The sequence below is a fragment of the Erpetoichthys calabaricus genome, chromosome 18 (genome assembly GCF_900747795.2).
Source record: "Erpetoichthys calabaricus chromosome 18, fErpCal1.3, whole genome shotgun sequence".
NCBI classification, from domain to species: Eukaryota; Metazoa; Chordata; class Cladistia; order Polypteriformes; family Polypteridae; genus Erpetoichthys; species Erpetoichthys calabaricus.
The window spans coordinates 55,647,690-55,667,939 of record NC_041411.2 but is presented as its reverse complement, the minus strand read 5'-3'; the positions used below and the strand labels follow the sequence as shown (position 1 = coordinate 55,667,939).

The window sequence follows — 20,250 nt, the reverse complement described above, 5'->3', positions numbered from 1 at the left end:
GACGTGATTTTCTCAAAGAAAAGTCTTTGTGAAACCATGCCCGGGGCTGGAAATAAAACAAAGAGTAGATGACAAAGTAGAACATCGTGAAGAATTCAAAAACGTTGGCTCAGTACACATGCAGAGCAGGTTAGACATAATGTCAAGTCAAGTCAAGTTGGGGAGCATGCACTGGTACAGTGTGTTGCCGCACCCACTACACAACGAAACAACTCGGGATCCCAATTTGCAACTCCCCAGGCAGACACGTGGTCCAGTCCCACCATCCGGAAATGACCCTCTATCTGCCACAGCCAGGTGTTACGTGGGCGACCCCTTGGTCTGGTCCAGCCACTCGGGTCCCCAACAATGAGAATCTTACGAGCTGGATCACCCTGGGAGAAACGCACCACATGGCCGTAGTGCCGTAACTGACGCTCCCTCACAATGCAGGTAATGTGCCTTATTCGGGACTCCATGAGCAACGGCTCATTCGACACAAAGTCAAACCAATGGTACCCAAGGATTTTCTGGAGAGACACAGTACAAAAGGAGTCCAGTCTTCGTCTCAGGTCACTGGATAGCGTCCATGTCTCACAACCATATAGCAAGACAGGAAGCACCAGGACTCTAAAGACTTGGGACCTTCGTCCTTTTGCATAGATATCGGGAGCACCAAACACCCCTTTCCAGCGACCTCATGACCCCCCATGCTCTCCCAATCCGTCTACTGACTTCATAGGAAGAGTCACCAGAGACATGAATGTTACCGCCAAGGTAAATAAACCTCTCGACAAGGTCAACACTCTCTCCGCAGACAGACATACTGCTGATGGCTGTGCCCAAGAGGTCATTAAAGGCCTAGATCTTGGTTTTTATCCAGGACATTCGCAAGCCCAGACACTCAGACTCCTCGCTCAGTCTCTTGAGCGCCCCGATCTGAGCCTCCATTGACTCTGTGAAGGTCACAGCATCGTCAGCAAAGTCAAGATCCGTGAACCTTTCTTCACCAACAGATGACCCACAGCCGCTGGACCCCACGACCTTGCCCAACACCCAGTCCATACAAGCATTAGAGATAATGGAAGTACGAATATTCAAAAGTCTTAAAAAAAGGATAGTAAAGATCACATTAGCGCAAACAAACAGAAATTATTACTCAGTGAAATAACGGAACAGTGAAAAGAGATAGAATATACAGTGCATCCAGAAAGTATTCACAGCACATCACTTTTTCCACATTTTGTTATGTTACAGCCTTATTCCAAAATGGATTAAATTCATTTTTTTCCTCAGAATTCTGCACACAACTCCCCATAATGACAACGTGAAAAAAGTTTACTTGAGGTTTTTGTAGAGACAAGCCAAGCAAAATGACACCTTTTATTGGCTAACTAAAAAGATTACAATATGCAAGCTTTCGAGGCAACTCAGGCCCCTTCTTCAGGCAAGATGTAATCAAAAGAAGGGGCCTGAGTTGCCTCGAAAGCTTGCATATTGTAATCTTTTTAGTTAGCCAATAAAAGGTGTCATTTTGCTTGGCTTGTCTCTACATTCATAATGGCTAACACGGTACAACACCCTAGTACTACTTGAGGTTTTTGCAAATTTATTAAAAATAAAAAAAACTGAGAAATCACATGTACATAAGTATTCACAGCCTTTGCTCAATACTTTGTCGATGCACCTTTGGCAGCAATTACAGCCTCAAGTCTTTTTGAATATAATGCCACAAGCTTGGCACACCTATCCTTGGCCAGTTTCGCCCATTCCTCTTTGCAGCACGTCTCAAGCTCCATCAGGTTGGATGGGAAGCGTCGGTGCACAGCCATTTTAAGATCTCTCCAGAGATGTTCAATCGGATTCAAGTCTGGGCTCTGGCTGGGCCACTCAAGGACATTCACAGAGTTGTCCTGAAGCCACTCCTTTGATATCTTGGCTGTGTGCTTAGGGTCGTTGTCCTGCTGAAAGATGAACCGTCGCCCCAGTCTGAGGTCAAGAGCGCTCTGGAGCAGGTTTTCATCCAGGATGTCTCTGTACATTGCTGCAGTCATCTTTCCCTTTATCCTGACTAGTCTCCCAGTTCTTGCTGCTGAAAAACATCCCCAACAGCATGATGCTGCCACCACCATGCTTCACTGTAGGGATGGTGCCAGGTTTCTTCCAAACGTGACGCCTGGCATTCACACCAAAGAGTTTAATTTTTGTCTCATCAGACCAGAGAATTTTCTTACTCATGGTCTGAGAGTCCTTCAGGTGCATTGTGGCAAACTCCAGGCAGGCTGCCATGTGCCTTTTACTAAGGAGTGGCTTCCGTCTGGCCACTCTACCATACAGGCCTGATTGGTGGATTGCTGCAGAGATGGTTGTCCTTCTGGAAGGTTCTCCTCTCTCCACAGAGGACCTCTGGAGCTCTGACAGAGTGGCCATCAGGTTCTTGGTCACCTCCCTGACTAAGGCCCTTCTCCCCCAATCGCTCAGTTTAGATGGCTGGCCAGCTCTAGGAAGAGTCCTGGTGGTTTCGAACTTCTTCCACTTACGGATGATGGAGGCCTCTGTGCTCATTGGGACCTTCAAAGCAGCAGAAATTTTTCTGTAACCTTCCCCAGATTTGTGCCTCGAGACAATCCTGTCTTGGAGGTCTACGGACAATTCCTTTGACTTCATGCTTGGTTTGTGCTCTGACATGAACTGTCAACTGTGGGACCTTATATAGACAGGTGTGTGCCTTTCCAAATCATGTCCAGTTAACTGAATTTACTACAGGTGGGCTCCAATTAAGCTGCTGAAACATCTCAAGGATGATCAGGGGAAATAGGACGCACATGAGCTCAATTTCAAGCTTCACGGCAAAGGCTGTGAATACTTATGTACATGTGCTTTCTCAATTTTTTTATTTTTAATAAATTTGCAAAAACCTCAAGTAAACTTTTTTCACATTGTCATTATGGGGTGTTGTGTGTAGAATTCTGAGAAAAAAAATGAATTTAATCCATTTTGGAATAAGGCTGTAACATAACAAAATGTGGAAAAAGTGATGCGCTGTGAATACTTTCCGGATGCACTGTATTTTTCGGATTTAAACTTTAAGTCTGAGACTTGTAGATCGTCTGGGAATGTCAGGGGAAAAAAAAGTAGTGTTTCTTCCCAATGAAGACGCATATCTGCGAGAGTTAAAAGATTTGTTGTTTGGTGAAAGTGAAATCCCATAAGAGAAATCATTTCTCATTTGTGTGAATGCTATTGTCAGACACATTTCTTGTAGAGAGAAAGAAACGATATTCACTCACAGGCAGTTATACGTTGCATTGTCATCATGTAATTCCAAACACGGAATCAAAATTCAATGCAATATTGATGAAAAGGTAAAACCGAAAAGAGATCGAATATATGGACATAGGTTATATGACAGAAGTGCACCACACGAGATGCAGATCACGCAGCATGGCAGCAGCAGCAGCAAGCTGGCAGCTCAACAAGCAAAGAGGAGGTAAAAAAAAACCTGTATTTGTTTCCCATTGTATCACCGTTTAAGAGGGGTTTTCAGAGGAGTGACCGCATCTCCTTGGGGTGTGTTCAGCCCCCCTCTTCACAACGCAAGTGGCAGAGACGCAAAGTGGCTGGCGCATAGCGCAGGCCGGGGTGGGGGTGGGGGGTGGCGAGCAGGGGCAAAGCCCCCTAACACACTTAAAATCATGGAACACGCATATAAAATTTATGAAAACGTATGTGGGATTTATCAGATATTCATAGAGGTTCATGGGATACATGGAGAGAGCTTGATACACCCAAAAGATCAGAAGATATGCAAAGGCAATCTGAGGGTGTATTTGGAGAGCCAGGGCATAAACAAAGCAAGCAGACTAATGTAGCTTTGCAGTTACATTATATGATGGCTAAAGTTGGCAGTTTATACTGGCTTCACCATGTTAACTGCACAAGTTCAATTAGAACAGAAGCAGATTGTTTTGAGTTAAAAACTGAAATGCACACTGTTTATAAGACTCAGAACATTAGATAAGGTTTTCTGGAGCATTTCCAGAAAATGTTTTAACCCCAGCATCCATCAAATGGAAAAATGGTACATCCAGCTCTGGAGAGACACCAGTTCAATATAGGACAGGAGAGGTGTCCACTGTGCCAGTATGCTGCCCTTTGATCTCTGCAGTTTTCTCACTTTTATAAATCCTCCAATTAATCCTTACAATTGTTTTGTATTTCTCTGGTTGTAAGTGCCAAAGTTTGGCTGCTATGGAAACAGTGAATGGTTACTTCAGGACATTTAGAAAAGTTGCTGTGGTTACAAAGATACTGATATATGAAAATTATCTGGCACCTTGTTGTGCAGCACTTGTACAGGTATGCTTAAAATGTCTTATGTTGTCAATAATATCCACAAGGATATTATTTATGAGGGATAAAATGAGGGGATTATCCAAGGGGTAGAGGGCTAACTCACACTTTAAGAAGAAGTGGAGAAGCAATGGAAGGGAAAAAAGTTCCATGTCTGCCTGTCTCACCTATCCTCATGCAGCTTTGTCAGAAGTGCTTTACACTGTGTTCTTTTCCTCAAATATTATGGATAGTCTTTGGAGCTGGACATTCCTTGCTCTTTTTAGTCTTTCCTCTAAATTAAAAATGTTAAGACCTTACACTTAAGTGAGTACAGCGAAGTGAGTGGCATATCTTCCCATCACTTAAGTCAGGTATTACTCCGGATTTCTCCACATGCAGTCCACATACAGTCCTATATGTGACAATATTACTATAAGAGTAAAGAAAAGGTTTGATGGTGCAGCGCGGAATATTACTTTAGGAGAAACCTGGAGTAAACAGTATGAGGAAAATGTTTCTGGGACTACTGGAAGCACTGCTACAAATCTGAGCTGAGCATTTTAAGATATTCACAATGCCGGAGATACAGACTTGAGCCACAGAAGCCCCTGGGGTCTCAAGTACTTATTGTTCTAGTTTCCAGCTACCTTTGCACAGGCTGTACCAGCGAGCTGCACAGGATAAGTGCCTGGCATGACACTTTATCTGAAAGAGGAGGCTAATAAAGCAAGATGACAGCGCTCCCACACAGGCAGTGTGCAGAGCTTATAGTTTCCTTTTGTTTAAGAGACAATACATCAAGTAGTTGGAGCTTCAGTGGCAGCTGAAATCAAACACCTCCATGCAATAGATTTGTTTAAACCTCAATAGCCTTTTCATTTCAGAGAAGATTCTAAATAATAAAAGTTAATGCTTCTTTTTGATTACACTACACATTCTACTTATGACATGTGCTCTTTATCCTGTGTTGCAGCATCTCACTTATTGAAGAATTCATTTACTTAAGCATAGAACATTAGCTCATGAGGGAAAGCAGCATGATGTACTGACCTCACTTTCACTGAGAATCTTCTTGAGTTGAAACACATCAGTGTCTGGGATAGAAAAATGAAAAAAGAGAATAGAAGAGAATTTGTCCTCTCAATGAGCGGACACCTGGAATCCAAGTCCACACGTCACACACACACATGACGGGCCGATGGACAAAAGAGATGTTACAGGTGATTATAGTCATACACACACAGTGGAGTTTCATGGACATACAGCTATGCATTATAGGTTAAACAAAGACAGTCTAATACCTCACATGCCAACATTGTTTATGTGCAGTTTTAAAGGGTAATTTTAGAAAGCCATCCAAAATATAAGACACATTTAGAATAAATAGTCTGACAGTTCACTGGCAACCACGGTGACATACACTATGGTAAGGACATCCTGGTGCATCATGGACATACGGTTAATACACAGAATGGGCAGTCTGAAACTTTATGGGCAATGCTTAGTCACATATACACACAGAATGGAAGGCAATCCTGGTACAGTATATCATGTGCTGAAAAGGTACAGAAGGAGCTCTGATGAGTGCCCTGGTCTTAATTACAGGTGTCAATGAATAATGAATAAAGAACAGGATTGACATAAGGTAGCAGCAGGCAGGCATTGGTCTGCTTTAGTTACCTTTGCAGCATTTTGCACTCCCTGCAAACATTTTGTATGCCTCTTCTCCAAAAAACAAACAGTAAACGAATCAGTCGCAATGAAAAATGATTCCAAAAGTGTGATCCTTCCACTCCGCTTATAACATTTCTAATAAAATATTAATTCAAAATGAATTATAGAAGAATCAAGTAAGGCTGGCACAGGCAAGATGAAGGAAGGCGCAGAGAGACTTCACAAGCAGGGAGATAAGGCTGTAAACGAGGCCTGTGTGTAGCTCTTTCTTTGCTACACTTAATAAGGGGTTGCTAGGTGTGTTGACGTCACTAGGAGAGTCCATAAGAGGCACAAGAAAAACAAGGCAGCCAGAATGTGTAGCCAGGAGATGATTAGAGAGCGTGTCAAGTTATAACACATTGTAAATTTTTACCTGATTTAGAGTTTTTGTAATTAGCAACAGGGACATTGGGCTGTAGGACTAGGCATTCTATAAACCACCATGTAAGAAGACATACTGTTTAAATCTTGCTGTGCCAGAGGTCAAGTGGGCCTTTTGTGAAATTATAATTCCAGTGCAGAGCAAGCCTCTTCAGTCCCCTTGACGTTCCTGTATGGTATTAAATATATACAATGTTTAGTGTCTTGACAGCAAGGTGTATTATGAATGGCTACATGCAGAGCAAGTGACATGCTTAAAATGCCAGTGGATGACACAAGAATTGACACAAAATGGCAGATCACGTACACTATAGAGATTTTACAGAGCCTATGAGTCTGTAAACGAAATCTAAACAGCACAATGAGAAATATAGGCTGGACAGACACCAGACACAGCAAATAAACCCCTTATTCTGTGTTAAAATAATGACAAGCTGCAAGCTCTCTACATGTTTGCCCATGTTGTTAATAAGGAATGTATACGCAGTAGGAAAACCAGGCCACAAGTACCCTCGACAGAGGCTAAACCTGTGCCATAGGGAGCTCTACATGTGCTGCATAACCCAAAAACCATTCTCTGTTGTTCACATTATTTAGTGATTTAACAAATACAGTAGCTGAATTAATTCCTGAATACATTATAGCCATCCATTTCCTAAACCTGTTAAGCTATGCCTTGTGTCATAAGGAGACGGAGGATTAAAAGGTGACTGTCAAAAAGAGTACATTGTCAAAAGTATCTGTTTATATAAAGGCTGTTCCATTAATAAATAAAAAAAGAAGCCAGACCCTGTCTCATGTGACTGAAGCAACAGACATCAGGATGTCCCAACTTTCCAGTTTCATTAAGAAGTGCACATGAATGAGGGCAGCATGTAACTCATCAAATATTCATTACAAAGGATGCGGCCTGTGCTCAGGTACTCCAGCTGAGCCTTCATACTGACTTTGCAAACATAGAACAATTCTAGCTCTCTTTCTCCTGGCTAATGTCAGTAGATTGAAATGCCCACAACTTACCCTCAACGGTACCAACAAAAGATGTATTTTTAATAATCTGCAGCTTTTGCAGGGCTGATTCAGATCAGATGAGATCTTGGTATCCTGAATCTTCACGTCTGGGACACAAACCCTACCAGGTTGTTACACACTGCAACTGTAAACATGGAAGAATCTGTTCAATCTTGCTATTCTGGGTTGCTCACTGCAGTATCACAACATGAGATGGTACTGCTTTTAACCCTAGGATGAATCTATCCCTTTTAGATCTAGTATATACAGGGGGTTAACCCCCTCAGATCTTATAGCTCTTGTGTGTGGTATAACATACTAAGATCTGATGGAATTAAGCTGGCTGCATTAAAGTAATAAACCACCTAAAAATTATATTTTTATATGTTACTTACCCCATGTACTTTGAAATGGTGACTGAGAAAACTTTTATCTCATATTTAATACAGAATGGAGTGAAAAAGGTTTATGAATAACAGCAGATAGTGACCAATGCTGTACAATGACAAAATTATGTAAACATATCCATGAAATAAAGAATGAACAATCTTAGGTTATTTATGTCACATAATCTGTGTCAGTCTCCCTGTCATATGGTCAAAAAGTGCTAAACATATTGGTAAATAGTTAATTCCAGAATTATCAGTACACGTCAAAAACAGGAAATCTAAAGACCATTGGAACCACTTCTGAATGGGACAGGACACTTGACCAACAAATGAGGTAGAGAGGGAAGTCTTCAATTCAAAAAGTCATTCCCATGAAGCTTTAGATTTCCTGTTTATGATGTGCGCTGATAATTCCAAGAGTGACTATTAGCAACATTTTGGCAAAAAAGTATGCAATCTGCACGTTTTCAGCCTATGATGGAGCAACTGACACATGTATCATGAGACACGAGTAACTTAAGATTTTTTTTTCTTTTTTTCATGGATCTTTTTCACATCACTTTGCCTTTGTACAGCATTGGAGACTATTGACTTCTACTTACATAATACTGTAAACATTTTTCTCTTCAATCTACAAGAAAATATGAATTATTTTTTCTCAGTCACCACTACAAAGTACATAGGAGAAGTAACATAAAAATATAACATTTTTAGGCGCAGTATTCCTTTAACGCAGCCAATTCAATTCCATCAGATCCTAGTATGTTACAGCATCATTTGTTGGGAGTCCAAGGCACTCAGATCTCAGTATCTTTTCAGTACCTATTCCAAGGAATATGATCCTGTGAGCAGTGTGGAATAAGATCTAATCAGATCCTTGTGTCCTTTTACTTTACTTGGAGTCAGAGTCAGTTAAACGTCAATTGCAGCTTTACTTTACGGAGTATAAGAATTACTAAGAGTCAGAACTCAACATTATAAGCTTTACTCCCTATAGTCAAATACTGTCATTTGTCAGTATTATTTATATTTACTCCTTGGGGCTTGACCCTTTCAACAATAACAAAACAATATTTATTTCTATTGCACCGTTTCATACATAGGATATACCTCAAAGTGCTTTACAAAATGTAAAAGAAATAATTACAAGAAAAGAAAAAAAATTAAATAAGTTAAGAATAATACTAAATAAGTAACAAAAATAAATCAATATAAATGTACACAACATCAGTATAAAATTTGTTGAAAGGTAGAGTCCTTTTTATGTAACATTGTATTACAAGTCTCTAAGGATAAGCATGACAATGGCCAGGAGAGCAGAACAACAAAAAAGAAACCCCAGATAAACTGAAAAACAAAATCTGCAGGAGATTCACTGCCAACAGACCACTCAGCCCCCACTGGGCATTAACACAAATGTTCTTAAGTCATTCCTCATTGTTTCCAGGCATTGCCTCAGAAGATTCACATAACTTTATTGTGTAGAGTAGTACTAGGGTGTTGTACCGTGCTAGCCATTATGAACGCAGTGAGAAGTCATGTAAAATTACACCTTTTACTGGCTAACTAAAAAGATTACAATATGCAAGCTTTCAAGAAAACTCAGGCATCTTGCCTGAAGAAGGGGCCTGAGTTTACCTTGTGCAGAGTACAAATTTGTCAGATTCCGATATCCTAATGACTGAATCCTGGAAGTCGGATCTTGTTAGACTGTTATTATTTGGTTTTATTAAAGCCTGACTCTGCATTCACACTTACCTTTACTCAATCAGATCTTGACAAATGTCACTATACAGCTATTTCCCTGCTCTACAACTATGTTGCCACTTTCCTACAGCTCTTTACAGATATCACCATCATGTACCTTCGCCTGATTTTGTCAAGTCTCATATGACCTGTAGCTTTGTTTCTAAAACCCAGCCATTTCAGATGTCTCTCCCTTGAAGATTAATTATAGTACCTGGGAGCCAGTTTCACAACTTTCTAGTTAGAATGGGTCAGACAAAACTGTCCCATCTTCAAACCTACAAGGAGGATACGTTTTTACATTACATGGTAGCCTATACCTTATTAGTATCCCTGTTGTTTTACTTGCAGGCATTTGATTCTATCAGAGTTCAATATGAAGAACATCCATCCATTTTCCAACCCACTGAATCCGAACACAGGGTCACGAGGGTCTGCTGGAGCCAATCCCAGCCAACACAGGGCACAATGCAGGAACTAATCCCAGGCAGGGTGCCAAAATATGAAGAATATTTACCCTGTAAACTGGGAATGTCAAATATTCATACCCTGCTACTTAAAAATTGAGTCTGACCACTCCAGATCCAGATCCAGATTCTATCATGTCTCATCCGGAGACATTCTGACCTAATCAGTTATCAAGGTCCCAATGTATTACTTACTGGAAGTTTAATGTCACATTTTTGTAGTTTTATCTATTGGGAGCCTAATATTGTCAGACTGTCATGCTGCTTTGCCATTTGAAGTCTAATCCCATCAGATGTCAACATTTTGTACTGTAGCAAAACAACTGTCCTGTAGCTTTAGCTCCTGAGATTCTGCTCCTTTCAGATTTCAGTATCCTGCCATTTAATTTCTTTGTAGTACGATCTGTTTTTTCAGATTTACTTACAAGGATCCTATTTTTGTCAGTTTTCGGAATATTCCAGTTTCACTTCATTACAGTAAGACTGAATAAAAATTTTCCCTATTTTGGACTTCAGTGCCCTGTAGCTGTTCCCATCAAAGGCTATTGCCATCAGATTTCTATACCCTGCAACTATATTAATATACTGTAGTGTGATCTGTTTAAGTGTCAGCATTCCATTGTAAATGCCTTACCTCCTTGGAATCTCTCACTATTCTCTTAAAATTTTACTTTTATCTCTCTTAAATTACACTTTCTGATTTTGTTATGCTGCATCTTTAATTAGAGAAGTGTGACTGAACTGAATCCTAGTATTATACCAATTTATCCCAGGATTCTGACATTTTCTGATCCTTGTATATTTCAGCTATATCAAAAGAAGTCTTAATCCTACTATATCTCTGGAGCTGGACCCTCTCACATCTCATTATCTACTTCACTTCTGCACTGAAATCATAAAGTGTTTAGGCTTACCTTGTAAGATTCTACCGCTGTCAGATTTTAGTATCTCCGGACTTTTGATCTTGTTAGATCTCAGGATGCCAATGATACTCCTTGGAGACAGATACTGTCAGAATTAAACCTTAGGTTTGATTTTTCTGTAAGATCACCTATTCTGCACTTTTAAATCCTTATTGGTAGTAAGGTCTTGGATCTTGTATGCTAATCTGGACGGAGGCTGTTTCCATCAGATTTCAGTCATCTATGGTTTTCCTCCGTGAAGTCTTATCTTGTCTGATGGTGTTCTCCTCAGTTTTTAACTCCTTTGATCTGATCTTGTCTGATCTCACTATCATGCAGCAGCAAATCCCTGAAGTCCAATCATATAAAATTCTGTCAGTCTGATCTTGTCAGACTCCACTGTATTGCAGTGGTACACATAGAATTTGACCCTATCTCATCTTCACATCCTGGAAAATACAAGTAAGCAAAAATGCTAACAAGAATGAATTAGATGGAAGATTACACCAACTTTATATTCATATATAATTCCTGGTGAATGAGGATGCTACACATATGAAAGGTGTTACCTTCACAGAATGCCGCAATAAGGCCACTAAGACTGGAGGAAGATTCTGTCTGCACAGTTAATATGACTTCAAGCTCACGTTTCTCCTCATAATCAGGCTGTCACATGTAAACAGAATGGACTCTGACTGTCATTTGTTTTGCAGAGTCGTAATTTTCTATATTTGTCTTCGTCACACCCCTTTACTTGCTCACATTCACTCATTAATCAAGCTGGATGAAAGCAATCACACATTCATTTCAATTCAGCGGGTAAGCATGCCTCTACAGGTAGGCACAAAACTCAGATTAACCTAGATTTTTAGAATAGCTGCCTTTTAAAGTCCAAACGTAAAAAATGCAAGTAATGTCACTAACACACATCACCGCAGCTAGAGACACGAAGCACTAGTGCAGTGACCTACATTGCACAATACGCAGAGGAGCTCCTATGACAATTTGGCAACCTATCAGCTCTTCATAAACATTTATCCAGGTAAACCAGGCACATGCATCCAACCTGTGTGGGGACATCTGGACACCTTTGCCAGGCTCCTGCCTAGTAAACACACCAGCACACCCAAGACAATCACAGGCTCAGCCTGCCAATCAGAAGCTTCTCTCAGCAGCTGCATCAGAAAAAATGATGCAGCCAACAACATTGATGTGGTCACAGGATATGCCACATCGTTCTACTTGAAGAATCCCTGGTGCAGCAAACCTGTCAGCAGGGACATAACAGCATAAGCAGACCCAGGCTTAATTGTTTCTACAAAAAGGACATTGCAGAAAGCTTGGGAATGCAGAAATTAGGAATAACAGCAGCACAGTGTTTATACAGAACAGGCATTGCAAGGGTTTATATTTGATCTGAATGAGTACAGTTCATGCTTAGAGTAGGCAAAAGCATGGTACAATGTTGAAGAGATAAAGACATGACAAGGAGATATTGCCTAAAAGATCATCAAAATGTATGCAAGGAATGAGTTTCAAAAGGTAATGATATTTACAGGAACTGGGCATGACAAGGGCATATTGTTTATATAGATAGGGCAAAACAGTGATGTAATGTTTAAAGAATGTGGGCATCACAAAGATAAACTGGTCATCATTAGGACTGTGTAGATGTCTAAAGGACCATTACTGTGTGCCCACTGCTAGGATCATATAGTAACCAGTTTTTACTAACTGGGAAATAACAGATGTATGGTTACAAAGGTTGTATTTGTGAGGGGAAAGGTATATAAAAAGTTGTCGTCACGAGAACGCATTCCATTTTAACCGACTAAGAATCATGAAGCAGCGCCGCCACTGCAAAAATCCATCTGCAGTGCATGAGAAAGACACGTGTAGTCATCAGCAACCTCTTAAAACACTCATCAGTGGACAAGGTCAGCTTGGACACTTACTAGTCCTGCAGAGGCGCGGTGCCTCGCATAGGCACGGAGGAGGTAAACGTTATAACGAACCAGTTGAGCAAGTGAATGACATAATACATGTTAGATTTTAGGTTTCAAGAAGCATCGGGTGTTTTTGGGAGACTGCATGCTAGGAGTGGAAAGCGTCCCCCTCACCTGCATTTGGCACGGTAGTAGGCTGCATGCCCGTGCCACCTGACCCTCTGAGGTTGTCAACTACCCGGCACTAGGTACACGTTCTCGAGCGGCTCACCTTCTGTTGGGGACGTTTTCAGGCGTCTGCAGATGCCCTCCGTGTCTCCGTAGTCCTCCTGGATTTTCACCACGGCCTCCGTGCCACGCAACTCCATGATGGAGCGCAGCTCGAGTAGCGTGCAACCGAACTCTCCCACGCGCTTCTCGTCATTTCTTTGGTTCTTGCCGTAAAAATCGCTGTTACTTATGTCCCCCATGTCTGCTTGTATTGCTTAAGTATTATGTAGTTGTGTTGTCAAAGCCGAAGCCCCAGATCAAAAAGCCAACCAGGCAACTATCTGCAAATGAAATTTATTTTAAAAAGATTCCAGCAAGAGAGTACGCCAGCATCCAAAGCCGTTGACAGCGGGAGCGCACAGGTCTCTGTCAGTCTCCGGGCTGCAGACCGGCTTCGCTGCGGATGTATGCGCCCATAGCGAAGATGTCAGTCTGTAGCGTCCTACGCCATCGCCTCGTTCTCAGCCCTTGGAAGAGAACAAACAGCACAAGACAATAAATTCACAGCAAGGACAAAGCGAACAAGCGGCTCCTGTCCATCTCTTCACTGGAGCTCGGGGCTCCGTCTGCTGCGCTGCTGCTGCCGTCTCTCTCTCTCTCTCTCTCCTGCTTGCTCGCGCTCTAGCGTGTGTCACATGGACTGCACTCGCCTCTCCCTCTCCCGGCAACTGCTACACGCGAGCGGCAGCAACAGGGACCCGAGCCGCTGATCAGCGTGCCGTACTTTGATCAGTCCCAGGAGCAAGAGCTAAATGAGATGGCTCATGAATATTAATAGTACCGGCATACAGCGCGTGCCTGAAGCCCGAGCTCAAAGGAAAAACATGACAAACAGGGAAGGGAGGAGCACAGGAGCGCTGCCATTCGGGACCCTAATCAGCGGTGAGAACAGCAGGTGGAAGGCGCAGGAGTAAACTGGGAGCATACACCCCTGGAAACTGAACGAGGACCTCGGCGTCTCTAATGGAAACCCAGCAAGAGCCTGAGCACGTTTCTATAAGTACTGGAAAAAAGAGGTGGTAGTGGTGTGAAGGGTGATAGTGTGTGGAATTTTCCTTTTCAATACCATTTCTGCATTTGTGGGAGGGACTCTGTAAGTGATACCCTCTTGGTAACTTGTGTATTCAGTTCTATGGAGGATGGTATAAACTTACAGTATAGCTGGGCTATTTGTAAGTAAAATGACCTTCAATTTAGCATCACCCATGTTGACACTCTGGATTACCTAGTATGCCAATAACTGTTTTATTCTGGATTACTTAATCCAAGAAGCACCCCATTCGTGACTTTGAGGGTCATACAGCCCATCCACTTGGTGATGCCTGAAATAAGAACAACATTTTCACATGGTCCTCATGGGTAAAGTATACCATCATATGTGGCCCTAAACCCCTCAGTTGCTAGTGTGTCCCTCCTGCAAGACAAAGGTTTCATTTTCTTTGTGAGCACTATGTGGTTCCTGAATTCTGTGTCTCTAGGACTTTTACTTACCATGCCGTTGACCCAGAGAGCTTCACTTCAGAAGGCATATTATAGTCTAAAATCAGCCCTGCCAAGTAAAGAGAAGACAGGCTTGCATAAAGTAATACGATTAGTGGTCACCTAGGGTGTCAGGCATTTAGTAGTGCAAATCTGTAAAAACTCCTTATTAGAACAGTACAGCGCAAAATAATGGAATATAGTGAGAGGAACTTTTCCTGAAGGAGATTTTTTTGTCCAATTTACCATGAAAATTATTTATAGATAATCTCAATTAGAAAAAGTGGAATTATTCCCTTGACTGTACTCTTCATCTAATTATAAAAACTAGTTTAAGCAAGATAATTAAAAAGCACAGTACAAGCTCTTTTAACATTCCTAAATATGATGATGCCATAACATCAGTATATCAATTGAGTCTACCATCTTTTAGTCAGCCTATCATAGAAAATGATACCAACACCTAAATGAGCTTTAGGTCAATGTGGCGTGAAAATGCGTTTGAGTCCTCTTGATTCCTGAAAGATACAAGTAGATCCTGCAAAATCCACCATCAGCAAAAAGTATCTAGAGCTCAATGCTTACTTTTTACAGTGCCATTACTAGAGAACACTGTCAAAAGGCACATCATAAAATAAACAAGGATATAACACAATCATGCAAGGTAGGAAGGTGTACTGTACACACAGTCATTAAAATATATGATTAAACACAGAAAACACTTTTAAGAAATTATACAAAAGTAAAATTTGTCTGGCAATGAGGGATAATGAACAGTTCAGTAAAGACATCATTAATACAGTTGGTACAAAATAGCCAACTGGATAATAAAATAAACACAGTTATAGCCAAGATCTAATGCAGGAGATAAAAGGTGGATGTTCAAAGTAGGAGACACAAAGGGAAAATAAGTGTTTCCGGAGAAAACTAAGTGAAGGGAAAACTAAGTTTTCAACAACACCAGAGAATCTAAGATGTGAGCCAGATTAAAATAGACCAAACAATAATGATAGCTGGGTTGTGGTGAGAGTACTTACAGTTTAAAAAGTGAATAACAGAATTCTGAGGATGGTTCAATACTGGACTGAAAGCCATTGTAATCAAGCTAATTCAATGGTGTCGTGTTCATTGTTTTTTCTATGTCATGCAATTTGAACATTTTGCATTTGTGATCTGTGAATGCTTTAAGTAGGAAAAAAAAACAATAAAAAGAGAGGTGCAGTTAATCCAGCCAAGACGTTTATGAAGGTGTAACAGTGATTTCTGCATCAGAGAAAAAGGTCAGACTTAGGCAATACAGTAGTATGAAAAGTTGAGAAATTACATTCAAAGTTCAGGGTGTAGTCAAGTATGCTTGTAGGGCAATGCAATAGGTTTGCAGAAATGAGAGTTAAGCATGGAAAATCAGAGCATCATGAGATCAGCTGGATATCACAAAGGAACTGCTCAGCTGCAGGAAGGTTGCAGGCATTAATGCATTGAGGTCATTGTGAAGCTGTCTACAGTTCACATGCAGTCAGATGTGCAGAACACGATGCCATACAGATCAAGAATCCTTTTGGCAACATGTATACTGAGCAAATGACTTGAGGGACACAACTATTGAGTGATTCCAGCATGCTTGATTAGCCACATTTGACAAATAAGATAGGTAGGAAAATTATTCCTGAGCAGTATGTTTCCAAATCCGACAAAGTTGCACAGGCATTTTAGGACGGTTATGTGGTCAACAGTGTAAAATACAGAACAGCAGTCAAGAAAAATCAGTTTGGATATAGACAAAGATGAGCAGTAAGAAGTAGGTTGTTCATTTCTAATTTGAAAAAGCAGGAGAATATCAGTGGCACTTTTTCTGTTGCTGAAATGTTGTTCACTATGAAATATGTTACATTAATTACAGGCTGGCTACGGACATCCCAATACTCAAACGTGTAGAGAGACATCAACAGTGCTGGCTAAGTACCTTGTGATGATTCACCTGTACAGAAGTATGCTAATGGTGTCATTATTCTAGGGAGCACTCTAATCGTGCTTACCCTAAATCAATCAATATATACCAAAGAGCCTACTGACAAACTGAACAGGTCACTATTACAAAATTAAACTTATAAATAAAAAAGTTCAATTGGCAGTACAGCCTCTTCATTGGTTCTGTTAAATATGATATTATGCCGTGCCCCAGAGTCTCTACTTTTCAGGCTTTTCCATAGAAGAGTTTGATTCTCTTTAATTCAGAACATATTCCCTGATCCTGATACTTAAAGACAGAGACCACTTTCCTAGTATGTCAGGCCAGAAATATTTTTCATTGCCTCCCGCAATGCATTGAAGAGGCACTTCACCCATGTCCAGTGTCTTTAATTTTTTTAACTGAATCTCATCAAACAGTGTAATTGTAAAAACAGCAGTGGCTTCAGCCATGGTGATTGAATCTGCTCCCCTGGAGATGCAAGTTCTGTCTCTTGAAAGAAGCAAATGTTCCTTTCTCTTCTGCCTTCATATAATTTTGTTTTATTCAGAATAGTAAAATCTGCTGAGTATTACTAGTTTGTTGCCACCATAATGCTCACCAAGAAAAAGGAAACAAACAAATGGGCAGACAGTATTGTACCAGAGAGACTACTAGTTAATGGACAGACCATTTATATACAGTACCAGTGAAGTAACTAATTTACAATAAAGGACATCATTGAAGTGAAAATGGCATTTATATTGCAAAGATGTTACATATATACTGAACAGTTTACTAATGAACCAGATTACAGGTCCTTAAAATATGTTCTTGACCAGAGCTAAACACACAAGGTAGACATCTCACATTGCTCTTTTGCTGATTTTGTTTTTTTAACTGCACTTGCTGTGTTCAATATTGTAAATCTTGGTCAGCTTTAGCATGCTACCTTTTTTGTAAAGCTACTTCAGCTCACCATTAGACTGCCATCTGCAGTCAGGAACAGTGATCTTGTTGACTGTATATTTGAACAGTAATGGCACCCATTTGCAGTAATGTGCAGCCAGATAGTTCCTTTACAGCACAACATCTCCAGCTGGTTATTATTCTACTTGCCAGATTGGTCCAAAAAGTGACCTGCCAATACTGAGTATAATAAAATTACAAAATCTAAAGTTAAAGTTTTCACCAAACAATGGTTTATGACATGTTCATTTGCTTGCCAACAAACCACACAATTAACCATTAATTCATACATAACCACTCTCATTCATACAGAAATTATTTTTTATTGTTTAACCTGTTTGACAGTATTTATGAAACCAGGAATGTTATTTTTTTATCTGCAAATAACATACAGTCACTTATTCCAAATCAGATATTAAGAGGAATTAACCTGCAAAGCACTTATGTTTATTGAAAGTGATGATACAGTGGTATCCGGAAAGTATTCACAGCGCATCACTTTTTCCACATTTTGTTATGTTACAGCCTTATTTCAAAATGGATTAAATTCATTTTTTTCCTCAGAATTCTACACACAACACCCCATAATGACAACATGAAAAAAGTTTACTTGAGGTTTTTGCAAATTTATTAAAAAATAAAAAACTGAAAAATCACATGTACATACTGTAAGTATTCACAGCCTTTGCTCAATACTTTGTCGATGCACCTTTGGCAGCAATACAGCCTCAAGTCTTTTTGAATATGATGCCACAAGCTTGGCACACCTATCCTTGGCCAGTTTCACCCATTTCTCTTTGCAGCACCTCTCAAGCTCCATCAGGTTGGATGGGAAGCGTCGGTGCACAACCGTTTTAAGATCTCTCCAGAGATGTTCAATCAGATTCAAGTCTGGGCTCTGGCTGGGCCACTCAAGGACATTCACAGAGTTGTCCTGAAGCCACTCCTTTGATATCTTGGCTGTGTGCTTTGGGTCATTGTCCTGCTGAAAGATGAACCGTCGCCCCAGTCTGAGGTCAAGAGCGCTCTGGAGCAGGTTTTCATCCAGGATGTTTCTGTACATTGCTGCAGTCATCTTTCCCTGTATCCTGACTAGTCTCCCAGTCCCTGCCGCTGAAAAACATCCCCACAGCATGATGCTGCCACCACCATGCTTCACTGTAGGGATGGTATTGGCCTGGTGATGAGCGGTGCCTGGTTTCCTCCAAACGTGACGCCTGGCATTCACACCAAAGAGTTCAATCTTTGTCTCATCAGACCAGAGAATTTTCTTTCTCATGGTCTGAGAGTCCTTCAGGTGCCTTTTGGCAAACTCCAGGCGGGCTGCCATGTGCCTTTTACTAAGGAGTGGCTTCCGTCTGGCCACTCTACCATACAGGCCTGATTGGTGGATTGCTGCAGAGATGGTTGTCCTTCTGGAAGGTGCTCCTCTCTCCACAGAAGACCTCTGGAGCTCTGACAGAGTGACCATTGGGTTCTTGGTCACCTCCCTGACTAAGACCCTTCTCCCCCGATCGCTCAGTTTAGATGGCTGGCCAGCTCTAGGAAGAGTCCTGGTGGTTTCGAACTTCTTCCACTTACGGATGATGGAGGCCACTGTGCTCATCGGGACCTTCAAAGCAGCAGAAATTTTTCTGTAACCTTCCCCAGATTTGTGCCTCGAGACAATCCTGTCTTGGAGGTCTACAGACAATTCCTTTGACTTCATGCTTGGTTTGTGCTCTGACATGAACTATCAACTGTGGGACCTTATATAGACAGGTGTGTGCCTTTCCAAATCATGTCCAATCAACTGAATTTACCACAGGTGGACTCCAATTAAGCTGCAGAAACATCTCAAGGATGATCAGGGGAAACAGGATGCACCTGAGCTCAATTTTGAATTTTGTAGAATTAATGAATGACCATAAACGTAAAATGTCTTTTTCATATTGGAATCACTTTCCTTTTATCCACTTGATAGGAATTGAACTTTCTGCTGCATTTATAAGTACATACTAATTTACAATTTTTTTCAGTTTTTCAAACAAAGTCCGTAAATGACTGTGTGCTGTATAATCTGAAAACATAAGCATAAATCTCACACAAGTGATACAAAAATCAATTAAGTAAACTTTGCTAAAAAAATGGATATTATTTTTGAAGTTAAATTTGACCATTCTCACATGCAGTTATACATGCAACATGTTCATGATGCAAATTCTTACATGACAAATACTACAAACAAGCACAATCAATGTGTTTTTTTACTGAAGACAACAACAAAAAATAGTGTGATATGTGAGTTTATGTTGTGCCAAACGTCGCATTCCCAACAAGTGCTGATTATGAGCAATCAATACTCAAAAACACATATGCTATACTCTGTACAATCTGTGACAATACTATTAGTACTACAACTATTATATTTTAACATTCCCAGGGAATGTGTTGCTGAGAATGGACTAAGGAGCAATTGTCAGATAGAGGTATGGGTCTGGCTTTAAAGGGGTGGCCAAATGCTTGGTGGTGTGGTGCAGGGTGAGGAAAGCATAGAGGGTGAGAGAGAAAATGGAGAAGAGTAACTTTATGGTAGAAGAAGGTGAATATTTCAAGTTAGGCCAAAATCACAGACATTGTAGCAACCATGGTATGGCTGAGGCTTGTCAAAGAATGCAACCTCATCTGCGTTGACCTTTTGTCACTTTAATAATATGTGTGTTCAGCAATGAA

The 20,250-nt window shown here is 40.8% G+C and overlaps 1 protein-coding gene across 10 annotated transcripts in view; it reads right to left on the bottom strand.

Annotated features, from left to right (window-relative positions):
- Positions 1-13,812, bottom strand: part of atp2b2 (ATPase plasma membrane Ca2+ transporting 2) — a 67,505-nt gene extending 53,693 nt beyond the window's left edge. For 4 of the 10 annotated variants that reach the window (XM_051921418.1, XM_028824316.2, XM_028824313.2 and 1 more), the window contains exon 1: positions 13,144-13,812. In XM_051921418.1, coding sequence (XP_051777378.1) covers positions 13,144-13,342 — 199 coding nt within the window. In that variant the 5' untranslated portion in view covers positions 13,343-13,812. The remainder of the gene's footprint in view (positions 1-13,143) is intronic. The other 6 variants (XM_028824311.2, XM_051921417.1, XM_028824315.2 and 3 more) reach the window with 3 other exon arrangements.
- Between the last annotated feature and the right edge of the window lie 6,438 nt (positions 13,813-20,250).